At 35.9% G+C, this 22,295-nt stretch overlaps 1 protein-coding gene across 3 annotated transcripts in view; it reads left to right on the forward strand.

The window, feature by feature from the left end:
* TBL1XR1 (TBL1X/Y related 1) overlaps positions 1-21,727 on the forward strand; it is a 161,456-nt gene extending 139,729 nt beyond the window's left edge. For all 3 annotated transcript variants that reach the window (XM_046658315.1, XM_046658316.1, XM_046658314.1), the window contains 6 exons: positions 8,628-8,749; positions 8,893-8,967; positions 10,809-10,936; positions 11,512-11,677; positions 15,410-15,511; positions 16,929-21,727. In XM_046658315.1, the coding sequence (XP_046514271.1) occupies positions 8,628-8,749; positions 8,893-8,967; positions 10,809-10,936; positions 11,512-11,677; positions 15,410-15,511; positions 16,929-16,955 (620 nt within the window). In that variant the 3' untranslated portion in view covers positions 16,956-21,727. The remainder of the gene's footprint in view (positions 1-8,627; positions 8,750-8,892; positions 8,968-10,808; positions 10,937-11,511; positions 11,678-15,409; positions 15,512-16,928) is intronic.
* The last annotated feature ends 568 nt before the right edge of the window (positions 21,728-22,295 follow it).

Raw genomic sequence — 22,295 nt, forward strand, 5'->3', positions numbered from 1 at the left:
CACTTTCTTTCTGTCACCAGAAATTAGTTTACATTATGTAAATGCAATCACACAGTATGTTTTCTTTTTTTTGTCTGGCTTCTTTCATGCCGCATAATTATTTTGCATTCTTTTCAGTTGTGTGTAGTATTCCATTGTGTGGATATACCAGTTTATTTATCCATTCACCTATTGAAGCAAATTTGGGTGGTTTCCAGTTTTCGGCTATTACAGATAAAACTTATCAACCTTCATGTGCAGGTCTTTACATGGACTGGTGTTTTCGTTTCTCCTGTGTAAATAACTAGGAATGGAATGGCTAGATCGTATGGTAGATATATGTTTAACTTGTTAATAAACTGCCAAACTGTATTCTAAAGTTTGCATTTTCCAAACTGGTTTACATTCTCACCAGCAGTGGCTATTCCAGTCCTGCCATATCCTTGCCAGCACTTGGTATGTGGTTAGTCTTTTTCAATCATAGCCACTCTAATAAGTGTGTAGTGGTATCTCACTGTGGTTTTATTTGCATTTCCTAGTAGCTAATGATGTTGAGCATCTTGTTACGTGCTAATTTACCATCTTTATGTCTTTAGTGAAGTGTCTGTTCAAATCTTGGACCTTGTATTTCATTTATTTTCTTGTTATTGACTTTTGTGAGTTATTTATATATTCTGGATACAAGTCTTTTATCAGGTATTTACAAATATTATCTTGCAGTCTGTGGCTTGTCTTTGCATTATCTGAAGTGTCCCTCAAAAGTCAGAAGTTATTAATGTTGATGAATTCCATAATTTATTAATTTGTTATTTATGTATCATGCTTTCATTGTCAGTCTAATTAGCTCTTTTTCGCTTTACTTGATGTGGACATTGAGGTCACTGATTTGAGACCTTTCTGCTTTTCTAATATGGATATTTAGTGCTATAAGTTTACTTCTAATAGCTGTTACTAAGTGACATCCCACAGTTTTATATATGTTCTGTTTTCGTTCAGTTCAAAATACTTTCTAATTTAATTTTGATTTCTTCTTTCACCCATGGGTTATTTAGAAGTGTTTTGATTTCTGAGTAGTTGGGAATTTTCCAGAGATCTTTGTAATATTGATTTCTAATTTAATTTCGTTGTTCCTATAAATGTTGTTTAGGTCAAGTTTGATAATATTCTTCAAATCCTTTATAGCCTTACTGATTTTTCTCTCTACTCATGCCATCTGTTATTCAGAGAGGGATATTGAAGTCGTCAGCAATAATTGGAAACGCATTAATTTCTATTTCCTTCGAAACTCTGTCAGTTTTTGCTTCAAGTATTTTGAAACAATATTATTAGGGGCATGAACATTTAGGAATGTTGTAGCCTCATGTTGAATTGACCCCTTTATCATTTTGTTAATGACCCTCCCCCCCCATTTACTTCTCCGTGCTCTGATATCTACTTTGTGTGATATTAATATAAGTCTTGCAGTTTTCTTTTGATTAGTGTTGGCATGGTATATATTTTTCCATCCTTTTACTTTCACTCTATTGATGTCTTTATTTCGAAGTATATTTTATGTTGGCAGCATATATTGCTTGTTCATTCAATATCAATCTCTGCCTTTTCTTTCTTTCTTTTTCTTTTTCTAGTGAGGAAGATTGGCCCTGAGGTAACACTTGTTGCCAATCTTCTGCTTTTTGCTTGTGGAAGAATGGACCTGAGCTAATATCTGTGCCAGTCTTCTTCTATTTTATATGTGGGTTGCCACCACAGCATGTCTTGATGAGTAATGTAGGTCTGCATCTGGGATCTGAACCCACGAACCCAGGCCATTGAAGTGGAGCACACCAAACTTAACCACTCTGCCACTGGGCTGCCCCTCAACCTCTGCCTTTTAATGCCAATATTTAGACTATATTTAATGTGAGTGTTGATATGATTACATTTAGATTAAGCATATTTCTGGTTATCTTTTTTTCCTCCTTTTCTGCCTCCATTTAGAGTAATTGAATATTTTTTATTACATTTTTTGCTTCTTTGGTGGGTTATTAACTATAAATCTTTTCTTTTAATGGTTGCATTAGGATTTGTAGTACACATCTTTAACTTATCACCATCTACCCTCAAGTGATATTTTAAAGATATTAGATGATAATTTTTAGTTATATAGCAACCAACACTCTTCAATGCTTTGCAAAGATACATATTTCCATCTGGTATCATTTCTTTTCTGCCTGAACTACTTTAATATTTCTTATAGTGCAAATCTGATGTTGATGAATTCTTTTAACTTTTGTATATCTGAGCAACTCTTTACTTCACCTTTATTTTTGAAAGGTATTTTTGTTGAATATAGAATTCTAAGGTTGACAGAGATTTTTTTCTTTTAGTACTTTAAAGAACATGTTACTCTATTCTCTTCTCATTTACATTATTTTCTATTTGAAATTGCTACTATATTCATTCTTATTATTCTGCACATAATTTGTTTTCCCTGGCTGCTTTTAAGATTTTCTCCTTATCACTGATTTTGAACCATTTGAATATGTTGTGCCTTGGTATAATTTTATTCACGTTTTTTGTCCTTGGAGCTTCTTGGATCTATTGTTCATAATTTTCGTGAAATTTGAAAAAATTTTGACCTTTATTTTTTCAAATATTCTCCCCCTCCTTTTTTTTAACTTGGGATTCTGATTACATGTTTATTAGTCTTCTTTATATCCTACGATTCACTGATGCTCGGTTCCCTTTTTTAAATTTTGGTTGGTTTCTATGCTGTTTTCAGTTCGAAAACCTTCTGCAGTGTCTAATCTGCAGTTTATTCCATCCAGCGCATTTTTCATCTCCCATGTTTCAGTTTTCATCTCTGGAAGTCTGATTTAGAGCTTTTTTTTATATCTTCCATGTCTCTTCTTAACTACTTGAACATATGGTATATAGCTGCAAGTGCTATAATGTCTTTGTCTGCTAATTCTAACATCCATGTCTATTCTAGGTCAGTTTTGATGATATGATTTTTCTCTTCATTTTGGTTGTATTTTCTTACATCTCTGCATGCCTCATTACTTTTGATTGGAAGAGAGACATTGTGAATTTTACCTTGTTGGTTGCTGGATATTTTTTATTCTTATAAATATTCATGAACTTTGTTCTGGGACACAGTTGTTACTTGGAGGTGGTTTGATCCTTTTGACTCTTATAAGATTTGTGAAATGGCAGTGAAACAGTGCTCAGTATAGGGCTAGTGATTTCTCAGTACTGACACAAGAACCTGAAGTAGACTCTAACCAGTGTTCCACGAATCATGAGGTTTTCTAGTCTGACTGGTGATATAGGCATCATTCCCAACCTTGAGTATCAGGCATTGTTTCTTCTCATCCTTTTGAGTGTTTCTTTCCCAGGTCTCAGCTAGTATCTTCACACACTTGTGCTCATTAGTACTCAGCTGAATATGTGAGTAGGACCCACTGCGGGTGTTCGGAATTCTCTGTCTGTGTAGCTCTCTCCTTTCCAGTACTTTGTCCTGTGAATTCTAGCTGCCTTGGTCTCCCAGATTCTTTCATCCCTATTATTCCATCTTCACCTGAAATGGAAGTCTGCCATACTTTTTAAATTACTGTATTTTAATTCCTATGCTCTGCTTTCTCCCACATACTCTTGGATAAAGCATGATTGTGATTTTAGTTGAGTTACAGTGAGTTGCCATTTTATAACCATTAGGATGGCTATAACAAATAACAGTGTTCATGAGGATGTGGAGAAGTTAGGATCCTTATACTTTGCTAGTAGGCATGTAAAATGATACAGTCACTGTAGAAAACAGTATGATAGTTCCTCAAAAAGCTAAACCTAGAATTACCATGTGACCCAGCAGTTCTACTCCTAGGTATAGATCCAGAAGAATTGAAAGCAGAGACTTGAACAGATTCTTGTACGTTAGTGTTCATTTCAGCATTTTTCACAATAGCCAAAAGGTGGAAACAGCCCAGTGTCTATCAACAGAGCAATGGATAAACAAAACTGTGGTCTGTATATACAGTGGGTTATTATTCAGCCATAAAAAGAAATGAAGTTCCGATACATGCTACAACATCAATGAACCTTGTAGACATTATGCTCAGTAAAATAAACCAGACTCAGAAGAACAAATAGTGTGATTCTACTTATATGCGATGTCTAAGATAGGTGATTTCATAGAGACCAAAAGTAAAGATTAGAGGTTATCAGGGGCTGGGGGGCAGGGGAATTGCAGAGTTGTTGCTTACTAGTTATAGAGTTTTCTGTTTGGGGTGATGAAAGGTTTGGAAATAGTGGTGATGGTTGCACAGCATTGTGAATAGTTAATAATGTGACACCAAAACTATTTAATTGTACACTTTAAATAGGTGAGTTTGCTGAGGAAGACTGGCCTTGAGCTAACATCCATGTCCATCTTCCTCTGCTTTATATGTGGGATGCCTACCATAGTATGGCTTTTGCCAAGTGGTGCCATGTCCACACCCGGGATCCGAACTGACGAACCCCAGGCTGCCGAGAAGCGGAACATGTGAACTTAACCACTGCACCACCGGGCCGGCCCCTAAAATTATTTTTTTAAAAAAGCAAATGAGACGTAAATGCCTTTCTCCTCTTCTCCCATAGGTTTTATTACCTTTTTAAGTTACAAAGGATGCACAGGTTAACAAAAATAAATCAGAATTGGAGGAGACAGAAATTGAATCTTAGCTCCAAGATTTTAGAAGATTGTGCAACCCTGGACAAATAGCTTTTCTTAGGCTCTTTCCTTGTGTATAAAATGAGACTACTGATAGTAAACACACCTCTCACATATCATCTACATAAAAATATATTTTATGTTAGAGATATATTTCTATATTAAAGAACTTATATTACCTAGACTCATTTTAATTTAGGAAGAAAGTTAAAGAGGTATGTGTGCCTAGATTACACCAATCTATAAGCATGTATCTTATGAGCAGGCGTATCAAAGAAGCGTTAACATACAACTCATGTGGCAACATTCCCCACCTTTCCCCGTTATCTTTACCTGGTTACATAGTTTGTTTCTGTTTTGTTCTGAACCTAACAGTGTATCTGTTTGAATGCTGCTGCTTATTTTCTCAGCCTCCTATCTAATATTTTGCAGACAGCTCTGTACCAAATTAACACCCTGGTGCATCATAACAGATACTTGGCTTTCTTCACAGTATTTTACTATACCGTTAGTTGTCTTCTAAAGTAATTAGATTTTTAGGCCTTTATTTTCCACTTTTCTTTTCTTTTCTTTTCTTTTTTTGGTGAGGAAGATTGGCCCTGAGCTAACATCTGCTGCCAGTCTTCCTCTTTTTGCTTGAGGAAGATTGTCGCTGAGCTAACATCTGTGGGACACTGGCACAGCATGGTTTGACAAGGGGTGTGTAGGTCTGCGCCTAGGATCTGAACCTGTGAAACCCAGGCCGCTGAAGCGGAGCATGCCAACTTAGCTGCTATATCACCAGGCAGGCCCCTGTTTTCCACTTCTTAACACTAGAACAGATTATGTACCAAAGAAACATTTTGTTGAAATTGATATTGATTAGGATATCATGATTTTGTTATGATACCTTAAGTAATAATATTCAAGGGCAAAATGAAAGTGTAGTAGTTATGAATCAGATTCCAGGCACAAAAACAGAATCTAAAACAGGTAATCCAAGAAAGAGAATGTAATACAAGGAAATAGTCACACAGGTGTTGGAGAAGTGAAAAACAGGAATATGAGATAACCCAGAGTATAGCAGCTGCGGAAAACCTGACTACAGAGAAGGCAGGATCCAAGAGCCCGGTGGGAAGTGGAACCTTAGAGGAGTTGCTGCCTGGCAAGAACAGGCGCCATGGAGTAATCATAGCTTCCGCCAGAGACCCAGCCTGAAGGAGAAGAGGAGAGCAAAATTGCCTGTCCTCTCTGTTTCTCCTGACCGTGGTTTCTTGACAGTGTCTTCCACCGCATGAACCCATCTGGAAACCAGTAGGCAGGGAGCCTGGGATCTGGAATTTATAGGCGTTGGCCCCCTGGGGCCAGAGCAGAGTGTGGTAAGGAGTGGACCTGAGAGCAGCTGACAAATGGGACAGTTATCTCCATTGCTCTGAGAAGTCGTGGTGTACACAAACAGCAACAGAGTTCATACCCAGGGCTGGTCAAAGTGGGCTTGTGTTTTTGTTTACTGGCTGATTTTAGCTGGATTCTCCCAGAAGTAGACTGAGCAAAGCATTTGAGTGAAGCGATTTACTAAGGAAACCCTCCCAGGAAAAGCAAGTGAGGAATTGTGGGAAACAGGATGGGAAAGAAGGAAGGATCCAAGAAAGGGAGCAATTTCTCTGAAGAAGGCTCAGCCTCAGCCTGATCTCGACAGGACTCTGTTGATGACACCCCAGAGTTTTTCTCATCTTGAGCCAAGGGTGCTAGGTTTTTGAATCTCCCCCTTTCGCTCCTCCCCGCCAACTGTATACCACCAGCCGTTATTGGGTACTCGTCACTAATAGGGGGACATAGCAGCAGAGCAGGCCGGTTCTCTGAAGAAGTTTGCCACTGGGAGCATTTAGCGGCAGAGCACCCAGAGGCTGCGAACTGGACACGCGGCACAGGTGGAGCGGGTCTGCGAGGGCGGGGGGAGAGCAGAAGCCGCCTAAAGCAGTGCTGGCGTGTGACAGTCATAGAAACAGCCTGCTGGTTACTCCATTTGTCAGCTCTAAAATTATGAGTCTTGGTTATGTTTTTAATCTGGTGGGAATTCTCATAATTGGAAATTTTTATAGGAAAGATGAACTTATGTTAATTTTTTATATACCACTGTACTTTTCATAAAGTTACTCAGGGAGAGGATTAAATATTATATATAATATCAAATTCCATACCCCTTCCATAGTTAGTTTCTATTAAACATTTCCTTTTCCATCTTGTACGTATTACTTTCCTTTACTGACTCCATCCAGGTGGGGTCCTGATTCCCAGTTTTCGTTGCAGAAATGTACCCAAAGCTAATCCTTCCATAAGGTCTGGTCGTATTACTACCATTAGCTTCCTTGAACTATACTCTACATTTTAGTTTTTTATCTGATTTGTCCTTAGAAAGTTAATGAAACCAGTTTCACTGTTGTCTTTTGTCTTTTTTAAAAATCTTTTGTTATAGTTTTAAAAATCCTGATTAAATTTTCTTTTTTTGAGTCATAAATGCTTTAATTCTTCCTTTTTCTTTCTTTTTGCTGTTCCTGTCCATAATTGCAAGCTCTTACACATGACATATTCCTTGGCTCATCAGTCTAATGGTGCTCAAAATACCTATTTATAATATATTTAATCTCAACTTGGATATACCCAATAAGGGAGTGGTTTTGTTTTTTCCTTCCTGTAGACACCAGTTCTGATCCCCTTCATGGCATGTTTTATGTCTCTAATAATGAGGATATACAGCTTAACTTTAACCTTCCTGTTTTTCTCCTCGTCTCTTAAGTTTTTGCTCTAAATGGTTTACTTGTTCAGTAAAGTGCCAGAAAGTACCTTTTTTAGCAGCCATAGAATCTCTCTTGCAACTAGTCAGGTCTGCCCTTGTAGTGCAAAAGCAGCCACAGATAACGTGAGGAACTTGGCTGGGTTTTAATAAAACTTCATATATGAACATGAAAAATTGAATTTCATATGATTTTCACATTCACAGATCTTCTTTTGATCACATGTCACCTTTTGAATTTTCCCATCCCCAGCCTGTTGAAATGTAAAACCTATTCTTGGCTAATGGGCCATAATGTGTCCACTCCTGCTCTAAATCCAGTGTTTTTGGTACACTCCTGCTGCCTAACCCACTTGCTATCATTACCTTAATCTGCATGGCTAATTATAGAGAGCCTTTGTATCTTGCAGCAGGGGAAAATGAAAGGATAGAATCTTTAATCATATCATAGCTAAAATAAGTATTAAATGTCAACCAGCTTTTGTGCCTCCGAGATTTTCAATTCAATGATGCGGATGTTAAGAGAGATTTGACAAGAATCACTTAAAAGAAAATGTATTTGTGAATCCTATGCAGTATTCCATTTATCAGTTGAGTAGATAAAGGGAATGATACTTATTCAGTGTAACATTTGTCCAACTTATAATTACAGTACTTTCCATATACATCATCTCACTGGATTTTCACAATATCCTTGTGTACTAAGCTTAAAGATTTTATCCTCATTTTTTAGATGAAGAAAATAGCCTGAGAGGTTAAAGTGACTTGCATAAGGTCCACTTGTTAGGGAGTGGCAGAGCCAAGGTTTCTTGTCCGTTGAACACTCACAGAGTTTTAGAAATAAAGGGAAGTACAGCATCACGTTTAACTTTATCCTTTTACAAATGAGAAAGCGAGAATCTAGTGCTAGTAATTTATGGAGCCAGCTCAGGAACCCCAGCTGATTACCAGGCCAGTGTACTTTCTAATAGGCTGTTCTTACAGCAGGCTAAACTGAAATTTACTAATATTTGTGATATTTAGATACCGTAATTTTAAAAAATTCTGTTAGTGTCTTAAAAAGTATAAAGTGAAATGTTTAAGTTCCTACTGGCATACATAGTGTGCAACCATGGTTTAAAACTAAAGCTCGCAGATTTCGGTAGGTGTGCAGTGAATGCGAACCCAGCCTCTTTTCCTCTTCAGCACCAGCGTTGGACGTTGATTGGCAGAGCAACAACACCTTTGCTTCCTGTAGTACAGACATGTGCATTCATGTCTGTAAATTAGGACAAGACAGACCGATTAAAACATTCCAGGGACACACGGTGAGAAACCTTTTTTTTCCGCCTTTAAAGTGATTATGATGAATAAGTAATGTTTCAGAGTGGTTTTGAAGTATGTATGTTTAATATCCAAAGAGCAACCCAGTCTATAAAATGAAAATGTGAATATTTACTGTTATTTTTAGAATGAAGTAAATGCTATCAAATGGGACCCAACTGGCAATCTTCTGGCCTCCTGTTCTGACGACATGACTTTGAAGGTAATCTGGATAGTGGGGAGAAGTGGGGTGAGGCATCACACAGTGCGGCGGCATTGGCCATTTTCAGATTGTTGAGAATGTTTCTCTTACAGATCATGGGCTACTTAAACCTGGACGAGGACTTGGTCTATTTGTTAATAGTTAATCATTGTATTGTATATTTTCTTGTGTGAAGTATTTCAAATGTTTGAATATAGCAAATGAATCCTATTAAAAGGGATGAGTGTATGATGGGAATTACGATCCTAAGAAATGTGCTGTTATAAATTGTGTTTACTGTTAGAAAGTCGTATTGGTGTACTTAAAGTTTATTTGTCCATGTAAAGATTTGACTAATAAGTAACGAAGGTCTTTGTAGCATTCGTGGATTTGACTGAAATTCTGTGAATTGTATTAATGTGATTTTGCTGTGGTGTGAATGTATATCACTCTTGCTGGGAAGCTGATGGATAGCAGAGAGCTGCTTGGTTGGTGGGTGAGCCTAGCTGATGTGCCAACATCCACAGTTTAACATGAATTTGTGGGTTTTTTTATTGTCTGACAGCCCCTAGCAACCACCATTCTTGTCATTGCTTCTGTGAGTTTGACTCTTGTAAATAGCTCATATAAATGGAATCATGCAGTATTTTTAAGATTAATCTATGTTGTCACATACTGCAGGATTTCCTTCCTTTTTAAGGTCGAATAATATTCCATTGTTTGTGCATACCACATTTTCTTTATTCATCCATTGATGGACACTTAGGTTGTTTCCATATCTTGGCTTTTGTGACTAAAGCTGCAGTAAGCAAAGGAGTACAGGTATCTTCTCAAGATCCTGATTTTAATTCTTTTGGATAAATACTCAGAAGTGGGGTTACTAGACCATATGGTAGTTCTATTTTTAATTTTTGAGGAACTTTCATACTGTTTTTCATAGTGGCTGCACCATTTTGTATTCCTACTGACAGCGTACAAGGGTTCCAGTTTCTCTACATCCTTGACAGCATTTATTGTCTTTTTTTGTAATAGCCATCCTGACAGGGGTGAAGTGACATCTCATTGTAGTTTTGATTTCCATTTCCACGATGGTTAGTGACATTAGGCATCTTTTCATATACCCGTTGACCATTTGTATATCTTCTTTGGAGAAGTGTCTACTCAAGTCCTTTGCACATTTTTTAATTGGGTTATTAGTTTTTTTGCTGTTGGGTTGTAGGGGTTCCTTATATAATTTGGAAATTAACCCCTTTTGTATATGGTTTGCAAATATATTCTCCTGTTCCGTAAGTGGCCTTTTTACTTGTTATTTCCTTGCTATGCAGAAGTTTTTTAATTTTAAGTAGGCCCACTTGGCTTTTTTTTTTTCACTTTGGTTGCCTGTGCTTTGGTGTCATACATGGCTCATATTATTTGTAAGTTGTTTGTCTATTTTCCCTTCTCCATTTTAAAGTATTTCCTGATTCTAAATTCTAAGAGGAATTTATAATGTAGATCCTTTATTTAAGTAACAGCTTAAAAACGAATGCCTTAAACATTTTGCAGTCATTATTCAAAGAACTTATTGAATGTTGAAGTTTGTACCATCTGAAGCCATCAAAAGTAATCGTAGAACTAAAATTAATTCAATCCTGAAGACTCACAATAGTGAATATTTGGCAAAGATTTAAAGCTAATTTTCCTTTTTAAAAGAGATAAATATTACATATATTCGACTACATTTTAATTTCTTTGCAAATATTCCTTTGATCTCTATAATCATTTTCTGTTTACACCACTTATGTTTTGGACTGGCAAGATAGTATTTTAAATGTACCCTTTGTCTGGAAAAATAAATATATACATTTTTCTTTTTTCCTTAGATATGGAGTATGAAACAAGACAATTGTGTCCATGATTTGCAAGCACATAATAAAGAAATTTATACTATCAAATGGAGTCCAACAGGGCCAGGGACAAATAATCCAAATGCCAACCTTATGTTAGCAAGGTAATATTTCTGTTTTACTTTTCCTTTTTATGAGTCTTCTAAAAAAAAAATTCTAATATGACAGAAATTAGGAGAGTCCATCAAATGGGAATGTGTCCTGCAAGGAATATTTTTTAATGCGTACTTTTAAATTAAGAATTTTATTATTATTTCAGGTCATAGTGGATTTTTATCTCTAGAGATACGAAATATTTACTGATCATATCAAATATTGATTAAAACCCAACTAATTGAAGCATAGTGCAATAAAGTTTCTTCAGCATTTAAAAAAAGCTTAAAAATATAGTCAATACAATGTTCAAAAACCATGGATCAATATAAAGAAATGATTTAAAAAGCAAAGGAATATAGTGAATTAGCTCCTTTATGTCTTCTGGTTCAGGAACTTGGAGATGCCCTTAAGATGCCTTTTCTCCTCTATAGCTTTGTGTCCAGAACACTTCCTTCTTAACAGCCCACCTGCTTCTCATAAGGAATTTGTAACTAGCTATTAGGAATGGCTGAATATTATAGATTGGAGGTGGGGCCAAGAGTACTTCATTACTTATAAAATAATTTTTTTCCTCCCTTGTCAGTGCATCCTTTGATTCTACTGTTAGATTATGGGATGTAGACCGAGGAATTTGCATCCATACTTTGACAAAACACCAAGAGCCTGTGTACAGTGTAGCTTTCAGTCCTGATGGCAGGTACCTGGCAAGCGGTTCTTTTGACAAATGTGTGCACATCTGGAACACACAGGTATGTCTGCGTTATTTAATAGTCAAGTATTGTTATGTTTAGTAAGAAGCATCTGCCTATACAAATATTCTTTTCCTATTTGGTTGTCATTCCTTTTGTGGCATTAATTCAATTAGTTAATTCATTTAGTTTTTAAATGAGTGCTTTTTTGGTATTTACAGCTAAATAAAGATTGAACCAAAGTTATATTTTCATAATGTAGGGAATTTAGAAATAAATTTGGGTTCTTTATTTTATTTATTTATTTAATTTTTTTGAGAAAGATTAGCCCTGAGCTAACATCTGCCGCCAATCCTCCTCTTTTTGCTGAGGAAGATTGGCCCTGAGCTAACATCCATGCCCATCTTCCTCTACTTTATATGTGGGATGCCTGCCACAGCATGGCTTGACAAGCGGTCTATAGGTCTGTGCCCAGGATCCAAACAGGTGAACCCTGGGCCACTGAAGCGGAATGTGTGAACTTAACTGCTGCACCACCGGCTGGCCCCTCTTTGTTTTATTTTTTATAATAGTTTTGCAGACATAAAATTTGAGAGTTTAAGATGTATTTATTTGGATAAGCTATATGATTTCTTTATTTTCTTAAAGAATTGTCTTTGAAGGAGCTAAATATGAGAAGTAAAAAACAATATACTAATGGACAAGATTTTATGGCTGAACACAATAATTTATCAGAAACAAACTTAACACTATGCTACATTTTTAGGGATGGTGCTATAGAGATCTTTTCCTAAAAGTGGGGAAAACAACCTGATGCTTTAATTTTTTTGTCTTGTTAGTGTTTTAGTTTTTATGCTCCATGTACTGTTACTTTGATAACAATCGCTCAACTCAGCCCACCCAATGATCAGATCTCTCCTGGATGTAGTACACACATAGTAAGTTATTGTGGGCTATTTCTCCTAGTGTAGCTGACCATTGTAGTTGGTCAGACTATTTTGCATAAGTCATTATTTTCAGTTATTATGTTTGATTAAATTATACTTTCAAATGGTCCTTCAAAACACTATAAAAAGGTATATGCTGAGAAATCTGGCTCCCATTTTCTTCTTCATCCCCTACAGGTAACTATTTTTATTAGTTTCTCTTTCATTCTTCCTTAACTTTTTGTGTGTGAATAAAAGCATTATGAATCTTTCATTTTATACTCCCACTGTTTTATTTTTTTGTTTGTATTTTCAACTCCTTTGGAATAGATTTTTATGTATGGTGTGAGGTAGGGATCTAACTTTATCTTTCCATGTGGATAACCAGTCATCTGGGCACCATTTGTTGTCCCTTCACTGTTTCTCAATGCCCCTTCTTTCGTAAGTTCTTGTGTGGTTTGTTCCTAGATTCTCTAACATTCCATCGATACATTGGTATGTGCCTTCACCATTAGCATAGTTTTCATAACTTTAAGTTTGTAAGTCACCCTCATTAAATCTTGTTTTCCTTTAGTCAAGTTTTATAATTTCTTTATGAAGATCTTCTTTTATTCCAAGGTGCCTTATGGATTTTATTGTTACCATGAATGGCATCTTTTTAAAAATATGTTCCTTTTACTTGTTGTTGCTCGTGTTTGGAACACGATGAGCATTGGCATAATGCTGTTGAATCCATTAACCTTGCTGAGCTCTTCTTAGTTCTAATAGTTTATATTTTCTCTTGGCTTTCCTTTCAAGTTAATCTTTGTGTTGTGATTGAGTAGCAGAGGGCTTTTAGATATTAATCTGTAGATAATCTGCCTGGTGTATACATTTTCAGTCACTCATTTACTCCATTGTGAGAAAATCAATTTAGATGAAATTTGGGTATAGAACTATCAAGTGCTAATGGAAGATAAATGCTAGGGTAAAGGCCTAGGCTAGGCTAAAGGCATTTGAGCAAGTATCTGTAGTATTCTGTTGTGTCACTGTTGTGTATCAAAAATATCATTTTACAGGGCCGGCCTGGTGGCACAGCAGTTAAGTTCACACGTTCCACTTCTCGGTGGCCCGGGGTTCGCCGGTTCGGATCCCGGGTGTGGACATGGCACTGCTTGGCAAAAACCATGCTGTGGTAGGCATCCCATGTATAAAGTAGAGGAAGATGGGCATGGATGTTAGCTCAGGGCCAGTCTTCCTCAGCAAAAAGAGGAGGATTGGCAGCAGTTAGCTCAGGGCTAATCTTCCTCAAAAGAAAAAAAAATAATTTTACTTTTTTTAAGTTTGAAAGTAGTAAAGTGCACCTAGTGAATTTTTAGTGTAGGAGAAAGTCATTACCTTTTGTCATATATACATCTAGTTTTTTCTTTCATTACTTGGGTGATATGTTACCTAAGCATTTGATAGGTAAAATGTTGAAATCTGGTCCAAACATACATACAGATTTGGATAGATGTTGATGTTGGTGATCCGTTGGCCTTTGGTAAAATCATAGCTCTGACTTGGTAACCATGCTCCTTTGGTTCAATTATAGCCTAATTCAAGCTTAGAAATTGGTAAGTGCTTTTGAAAGAAACTTTTGGTTTTTTTAAAACCCTGTAATTGACTGTCCTATAGCTATAGATTTTACTTTCTATACATCAGCAGATTTTAGATTTTGTTGGTGCCACTCCTTTCTCTCCTAATTAACAGTAGATACTCAAGACCTACTCTAGTCATACTTTTTCATTAGTCTCTTAAATGGTGAGAACTTTTAGGTAGGGAGGAACAGTTGAGCCTTCCCAACATGATCAGCTGGAGCAGCGCGTCTCTGCTTTCTGCAGTATTGCCACACTGACTTTGAAGAGGAACGCAAGGGGACAGTCTTCCAGCTAGGTGATTCACTTAGGCTTGGCTGTCTGGGGGTGTTCACAAGGTACATGTCTTGCTACCGTGTTGCTTTTAGGTAGATCTGTTGCCTCCAGTTTGACCTTTCAGGTCACCATGAAGCTAAGAGAGACTTTTCCAGTTTGTCACAGCAGAACACCAGAAGCATATTTTTCATTGTTTTCCAATTTCTCACAGCAGAACCTTTGACCTTTGCCCTGTTTAATGGCTGGCTTCCTAGTAGGATACTTTTTTGTACTGAGCTTTAATTGTTTGGTGGTAGCTGAATGATTTTGGTTTCTATTGCTGAAGGAGTGAAATAATTTTGTTATACTTAGGGTTCAGCTAAATTGATGATGAAGTTGTTAGTGTTGCTGGTTGTACTTTTTTTTTTTTTTTAACATGGAACATCTTTCAAGGATAATGTACATATATTCTTTTAGCTTCTTTTATAACTTCTCCAGCTTAGGGACTACTCAATAAATATAGAGTAGCTGACAGCCTTAGACTGGAATTGGGATTGTCTTTACTAGTTTATCATACTTCCTCTTTAGGATGTTTTGCCAAAGAAATACAGCTTTATTTTTTTCCTCTACATGTTGGCCAAACTCATGCATCCTTCAATAACAATAATTTATTTCAAGTCATACGTTGAATGTTTACCTCTAGCCATTGATAACTGTGTCATAGAGGCCAAAGGTACCTTAGCTAAGAATGGTTATCAATCCTGGAGAAGCTGAATGTGTTTGTGAATCTGTTGAGAAGAAGCTAGTGTTATGTTTTTATAAAAGGATCATCATATCACACTTCTGGTATTTCAGAACTTGTATTTATTTTGGAGTTGAAGCTAAATCCTACCTCCGATTGCTAGAAATAAAGCCATGTAATGTTTTTCCCTCAATATTTGGACTTATAATAATATATGTTATCATTCTTAAGATTCTGTTTTTCATATTTTTAGACAGGTGCTCTAGTTCACAGCTATAGGGGAACAGGTGGAATTTTTGAAGTTTGCTGGAATGCAGCAGGAGACAAAGTTGGAGCCAGTGCATCAGATGGTTCAGTAAGTATAATGGAGTGTTTCCAAAGGCATGGGTATGTGTCTGTGTGTGTAATAGCATAGGCAATAAATGTGGCTTATTATGGTAGTGACTACAAAAGTGTTCTTTTCAAAATTTTATGTTATGGTATGGATCTTTTTACTAAGTGTTATATAGTTTTCCTGTTCATTTCATTCAAATAATGTAAACAAAATTTAGTCTCTTTTTACCAAAAGAGTGTCTTCATAATCAAGAAATGGACAGTTATTTTTAATATAAATCTTCATTAGTGAAATTAAGTATAGCAGAATGGCAGCAGTCTGAGAGGGATTTGAATTTTTTTTTTTTTTTTTGAGAAAGATTAACCCTGAGCTAACATCCGCTGCGAATCCTCCTCTTTTTGCTGAGGAAGACTGACCCTGAGCTCACATCCGTGCCCATCTTCCCCTACTTTATATGTGGGACACCTGCCACAGCATGGCTTGATAAGTGATGCCATGTCTGCGCCCGGGATCCGAGTCAACGAACCCTAGGCTGCTGACACAGAGCACGTGAACTTAACCACTATGCCACCGGGCCGGCCCCTGAGATTTGAATTTGTAATGCCTATTTCTACCTTCTCTTCCCTGCAGAAGAGTGTTTGTGGCCCAGGGAAGGGGGAGTAGAGGCAATAGAGTCCTGCACTGAGGAATGTGTGACACTGAGAGACTTTCAGGATGAGGTTGTCCAGCTCTTTACAGAAATACTAGTTATGGATCCCAAAGCTTGAAAGCAAAGGGAAGATGGAAAGGGTATAGTCATTGGCTGTTTACTGAAGCTATAGCTTAATATAGTCTGTAGTATCTTTCATTAAGGTCCAAGAGATAGGAAATGGTCTATTTTGAACAGATTTTTTCTACTTTTTAATTGACAGAGAGTGAATCTTCAAAATTTTAGCCGTGGTTCTTTCCCTGTAGTATTAACCCATGGTTGTTTCCTCCATTTACTAAGACAAGTTATCTGATTTCCATTCACCAGGTGCCCACTACAATGATTACTATTGCTTTACCAGTTTCGTGAACTTGGGTATAAGAAATAGATTCCAGGGGGCCGGCCCCGTGACCGAGTGGTTAAGTTCGAGTGCTCCGCTTCGGCGGCCCAGGGTTTCACTAGGTTCGGATCCTGGGCGCAGACATGGCACTGCTCATCAGGGCTCGGTGAGGCGGCGTCCCACATGCCACAACTAGTAGGACCCGCAACTGAAATCTACAACTATATACTGGGGGGATTTGGGGAGAAAAAAGCAGGAAAAAAAAAAAAAAGATTGGCAACAGTTGTTAGCTCAGGTGCCAATCTTTAAAAAAAAGAAAAAAGAAATAGATTCCAACCTCTACTATAGAAAAGTTAAACTACAATGAAATTCTTAACACTTAACTGGTTGATTATTTTAATTTCTTGCAGGTTTGTGTATTAGACCTTCGGAAATAGCGCTACTAGTTGGAAGCCATGGACCGACTATGAATGTGTACATAGCCAAAATGACTGTCCTGACCCATGTACTGCTATAGTCCCACCTGAACCATGGCCAGTCCACTACAGCCAAATCGAAAAGAAACATATACATACAGTGTATATAAACAAAATTGCACCCTGAAGATGACAGAATTTTGTCACAGCTTGTGAATTCTGTTCACCAAGTGCTGGAATCTAATCTGCTGTGCCCCTAAAATAGCATTTAGAAGTTTTGGATATGAAAAATGGAAGAGAGAAAGAAATATGCGTTATAAAGCAGCCCATACATGTACCAGTTTTGGGATACTAATGACAGCCTTGTTTCTCCCCTTTGAATCAGCAGACACCATGGATTATATTCTTTTTTCCCTTCGGTAGTTGAGCAGTTTGTATGTACAGAGAAAATGGACTTACAAAAACTCGCAGCAGTAGTTTGTTCTTGCTTTTAAACTTTGTTTTTGGTTTAGTTTATGGATGCATGAAGTAAGGGAGTGAATCAGTTTCTTGTTTATATTTTTTTCACCTTTTAAACAAAAAAATTCTTAAAAATATTTTAATGCATTCTTTTGAAGAGATAGATGTTTGGTACATTTTATGGCTCCCAGAGCATATATTCAATTGGTGCATGTTGTGGAAGGGGGAATTGGAAATTAAATGAAAGCATATGACTTTGGTCATGTCAATCTGTAAGACACATCAGTAAAAGGGTATTATGCTCTGTTTTTGTTGGTTGGTTGGTTGTTTGTTTTTGTTTTGTTTTGTTTTTTTGGTGATGTGGCTTAAATGCAGTAGTTTCTTTTTGGGGACATATTTCTGCCAATTAAAGACTAGAAGGGCACAATTTTTTTTAATACCATAGAGAAGATGCATAAAAATCTTCTGATGTTTTGTAGCCATAACTAAATTATGGTTCAAATGTGCACTATTGTGAAAAGGAGCAAAGTAAGTTTGGGGTTTCTTTGTTGTTTGTTTATTTGTTTGTTTTGCTTTGTTTTTTAAAGAGATTAAAATGTTTCTGGATAAGGATTAGCTTCTCAAAGTGTCCATCATTCTGTGTAGAAGCTTAAATATGTAATGTAACCAAACTCCAGTATTAAAAATCTCTCATGTTATTTTTCTTTATACAAAGCAAGATAACGGCATATAACACTGCCATTACATGGCAAAATGTTTGCTACCTTAGTTTAAAAACGATCTTTAAAACGAAAGACTTGCTTCAAGGTGTTTTTAAATAGCAGTGATTCCGAATTTTTTTTAAAAAGTATGATTGCACTAACCTCCCTGCTGCTCTGATTCTGGTTTGTGGTACTTGCGACTACATTTTTTCGAATATAGAGAGATGAAGCTGCTATGTTTTTTCGTTAATCACTACTATATCATGTCTTTTACTCTGTTCATAATATCAAGTATTTTCTTAAAGGTATAGGTATCAGATCAAACCTCTGATTGTGCTCATGTGACTAAAAGCTAAAATACACAAAATTTGCAAATGATAGCATGGGGCTGAGTTTATCTGTGTGATTAACAGGGTTTGTCATGATTAATGTAAGAATCCAGAAGTATCAATTTTGAAGACAATAGTCTCAAATTTATATCTCGAAGATTTTAATTAAGGAATCGCTTATTATCAAACTTAGCAAATTTATAACACTATTTCCGTCGCTAATTATTTTGAGGCCTTTACTGCTAAAATTTAACCTATGTTTTAAGTGGAAACTGATTTAACCCAAGTAATGCAGCTTTGATTTTCAGCATCTGTTGTTTTGCTATTTTTAGAAAACAGTGTCGATTGAAGCAAGTCTTGGTTTTACTAAGGTAGGATAGCATTTGCTATTGATAAAGAGAATAAATACACTTAATTTCATAATACATTGTTATATGTACCCCAGTTGTTGTTAGTGGGGACTATGATACTGTAATAATATTTTTTAAAATTTACATCCAGAGAGGCAGTCATTCACGATGGTTCTGTGCCAGCTGTTTTTAGGATTTTGGATCACATTATTGACATTTAGGACTATTACCCTGTGACTTCTGTAGGAAACCTAATATGCTGAGTATCTGGCACTTGAAATCCTGCTTTTATTGCTGGAGGTCCACATCTGTGGTTGACCTCTGTCGTTGTTTTAAAAAAATAAATAAAAATAAAAAAATCTGTGCAATAATTTTTAAATGTGCTCCCAGGAATAGACACAAATGTTTTGAGTATGTTTAAGCTGCATTTTCCTTTCGCGATGCATTTGTCAATTGCACTGAATTTAAATCTGAAAGTCAGAGGTGATTATTGATAGTACTTTTGTATTTTGATATGGACAATTTATTCATTTGCATACAGTTATTGACCTTTTTTCCCAGCTGATTAAAAGATAGTCAAGAACTTCTGCAATAGAGCTGCCAAAACAGCTACATTTTTATGGTATTGTCATCTTCTCTTTTTGTTTTTTTTTTTTTTTAATCTTTAGCTATTTTACTTAGGCATAATAGCCACAATAGGACATATAAAAGATTATAAATACAGAGCTTTATTATCCTGAAGTTTTGGGTCTTTTAAGTATAAACTTTATCTGAAAGGTATCCATTTTGTAGGCTTGGGTTCTTTGTGAGCATACAGTTGTTTATTTTTGCTGCTGTTCTCAACATCATTGCCTGCTGATGTGCCACGATGCTGCTCCAACAGACAAAAATAAGATTGCCTCTAATTTGAGCAGTAACACGATTGTAAGAGACCAAGTTTCACAGTCTGGAGAGTTCTATATTTGAGGTTCTTGCTCATTTTTCCTTCTACTTTTTTCTGAGAACTTATTCCTGAAGATCAACTGATTCCAGTAGATTTTCTATAGTATTCCTTATATATCGTTGTATAAGCTACTGTAAGAAACTTATCATAAGGAAAAATAGAAAGGAAAACTTGAATGAATAGAATACTCACTGATTAAAATAGACTACAAGAAGAGCAGCTGTCACTCTTAAACATCCTACAGGAGTATCTTCTTTCTCCTCTGTGTAGGAAGTCCCATAAGTTCTTCTATTTGTTCCAATCCTCATTTCCTGTCATTGATTAGGTACCATTGCTGACTTTCAAATGACTTTTAGAAGCGGTAACTTTTAATTTCCTAATAGGTCTTAGAGTGTATTGAATTGTTTTAATTATTCTCTAGGTAAGTATGTTTTAGGATTAAACACCTTTTACAGATACTGAAAGTGCCTCCTTTTGTGGTGTAAAAACAAATTATGGTGCAAAAAGTAATCATTAGATTGAATTACATGAAGGTTTTTTGCTTTTTGACATATAAAAATGTCAAGAGAAAGGCCAAAGATTTGTACTTTTTCACTTAACTTAAAAAGCACTCCTTTTTTCCTTAAACTTCTTTCTGTCAAATTAGATTTACTGAGAGAGTACTATTTTTAAGGAGCTATCTGTTTATGTAGAATGATTTTGTTAAGAGTAATGTAAACTATTATTGAGTAGAGGCCTGAAGAGGAGTATGCATTTTTGCTATTCAAAGGAATCACAAATGACCGTCCTTATGTGAGCAAAAATGTTAGGTTTTACTAGGTAAGCGGAAAAATAAATCTCAAACGCAGTGCTGTTTACTCTTTTCAAAGCAGTTTTCATTTTCTTAAGCACATTGTACATTTCCATAGAACCTGCTTTCAGTCTTGCATGCTAAGGATGGTACTTGGATTTGGTGAATTACTGTTGACAGTTTCTACAGGAATCCTTTTTCAGTGGACCAACATTGTGGCATGGCAGCAAATGCCAACATTTTGGGGAATAGCAGCAAATCTACAAGAGACCCTGGTTGTTTTTTTTTTTTTTGCTTTGTTTTCTTTTTCCTTCTGAATCAGCAGGGATGGAAGGAGGGTTGGAAAGTTAGGAATTACTCCTTCTGGTAGTAGCTCTGAAGTGTCACATTCAATATCAATTTTTTTTTTAAACATGATTCTAGTTAAATGTAGAAAAGAGAAAAAAGAGGAAGTGTTCACTTTTTTAATACACTGATTTAGAAATTTGATGTCTTATATCAGTAGTTCTGAAGTATTAATAGCTTTCTTTCTTTCTGCCTTTACGTTGACAGTGTTGAAGCAGGGTGAATAACTAGGGCATATATATATATTTTTTTTGTAGGAAGCTGTTTCATGATGTTTTCTTTGGAGTTTCTGGATAAGTTCAAGAAAACATTCTGCATGTTGTATCTAGTCTGATGTACTTATCCATCTCATTAAAAACACAAACACGCAGACTGCATTTTGTAGCTCTGTAATCCCTAAATACAGAAGTAATTTTCTTCTTTCCTGACTTTGACATTGTAGCTATAATGTTCTAATTTTGATTTTTACAAATCCTTTGGGTCTAATTCTGTGAGCCTACCTATAGCACTGGATTAAAATGTCTGCATCATTTCTTTAGTTATCCAGTTAACTTTAAAACTGTTGTAAAAGTGTAAACCAGCCCATGACAGTTTTTTGTACATGTTAAAGAACTTTATTGTTCAGTTTTCATGATTATTGTGTAAGGAAGACTGATATAGATGTTCTATGCTGTCCTGGACCATGTTAATTACACTTACAATGTATTTTGGTTCCACATCACAATGATTTGTCCCCAGCGACCCTTTTATCCTTTCTAGGCACATTTTTTGTTGTTGTTGTTGTTGTTGCAGTTTCCCTTTGCATTGTATTGCTTTGACAACTGTAATTTGAATCAGATCTGAAAGAGGTCCAGAATAAAATATATTTTGATATTATGTTGGCTGTGTACATATATAAAACCTTTAATATCTATATAGTTTGTATAGACTATTTACTAGTCAAGTAAAGAGAGAGGGATGCTATTTCTTGTTTACAGTTTCTTGTTTACATTTTAATTGCATTTACTCCTCCAATATTCTATTGTAGAATAAACTTTTTTGCTCTGAGTTAGCCTTCATAACATATATAACGTCTGTTGTCTCCCATACTGGTGTTACCAATTATAACAACTGCCATCAGAACCCAAACCACTGTTTTTCGTAAATATATTGTTTTCCGAGATATATAGTTTAAAGTAAGCCCATAGATAAAATTACAAATTTTACTATTTTATTACTTCTTGCAGGAGATAAGATTTTTTAAATGAAGGGATTATTTACTATTTTTATTAAAGAATAATAGAGCATTTAATCAGCTAAGGAATAACAATTACTTTTGAATTATTTTGAAAAATCAATATTGTATTTTAAGGACATTGTTTCACGTAATCAAACTAAAAGAGACCTCGGATTTAGCATGCATTTGAGCACAAAACTGTGTGTGTGTGTTCTTGAAGATTTCTAG

This window comes from Equus quagga, chromosome 4 (genome assembly GCF_021613505.1).
Source record: "Equus quagga isolate Etosha38 chromosome 4, UCLA_HA_Equagga_1.0, whole genome shotgun sequence".
Classification (NCBI taxonomy): domain Eukaryota; kingdom Metazoa; phylum Chordata; class Mammalia; order Perissodactyla; family Equidae; genus Equus; species Equus quagga.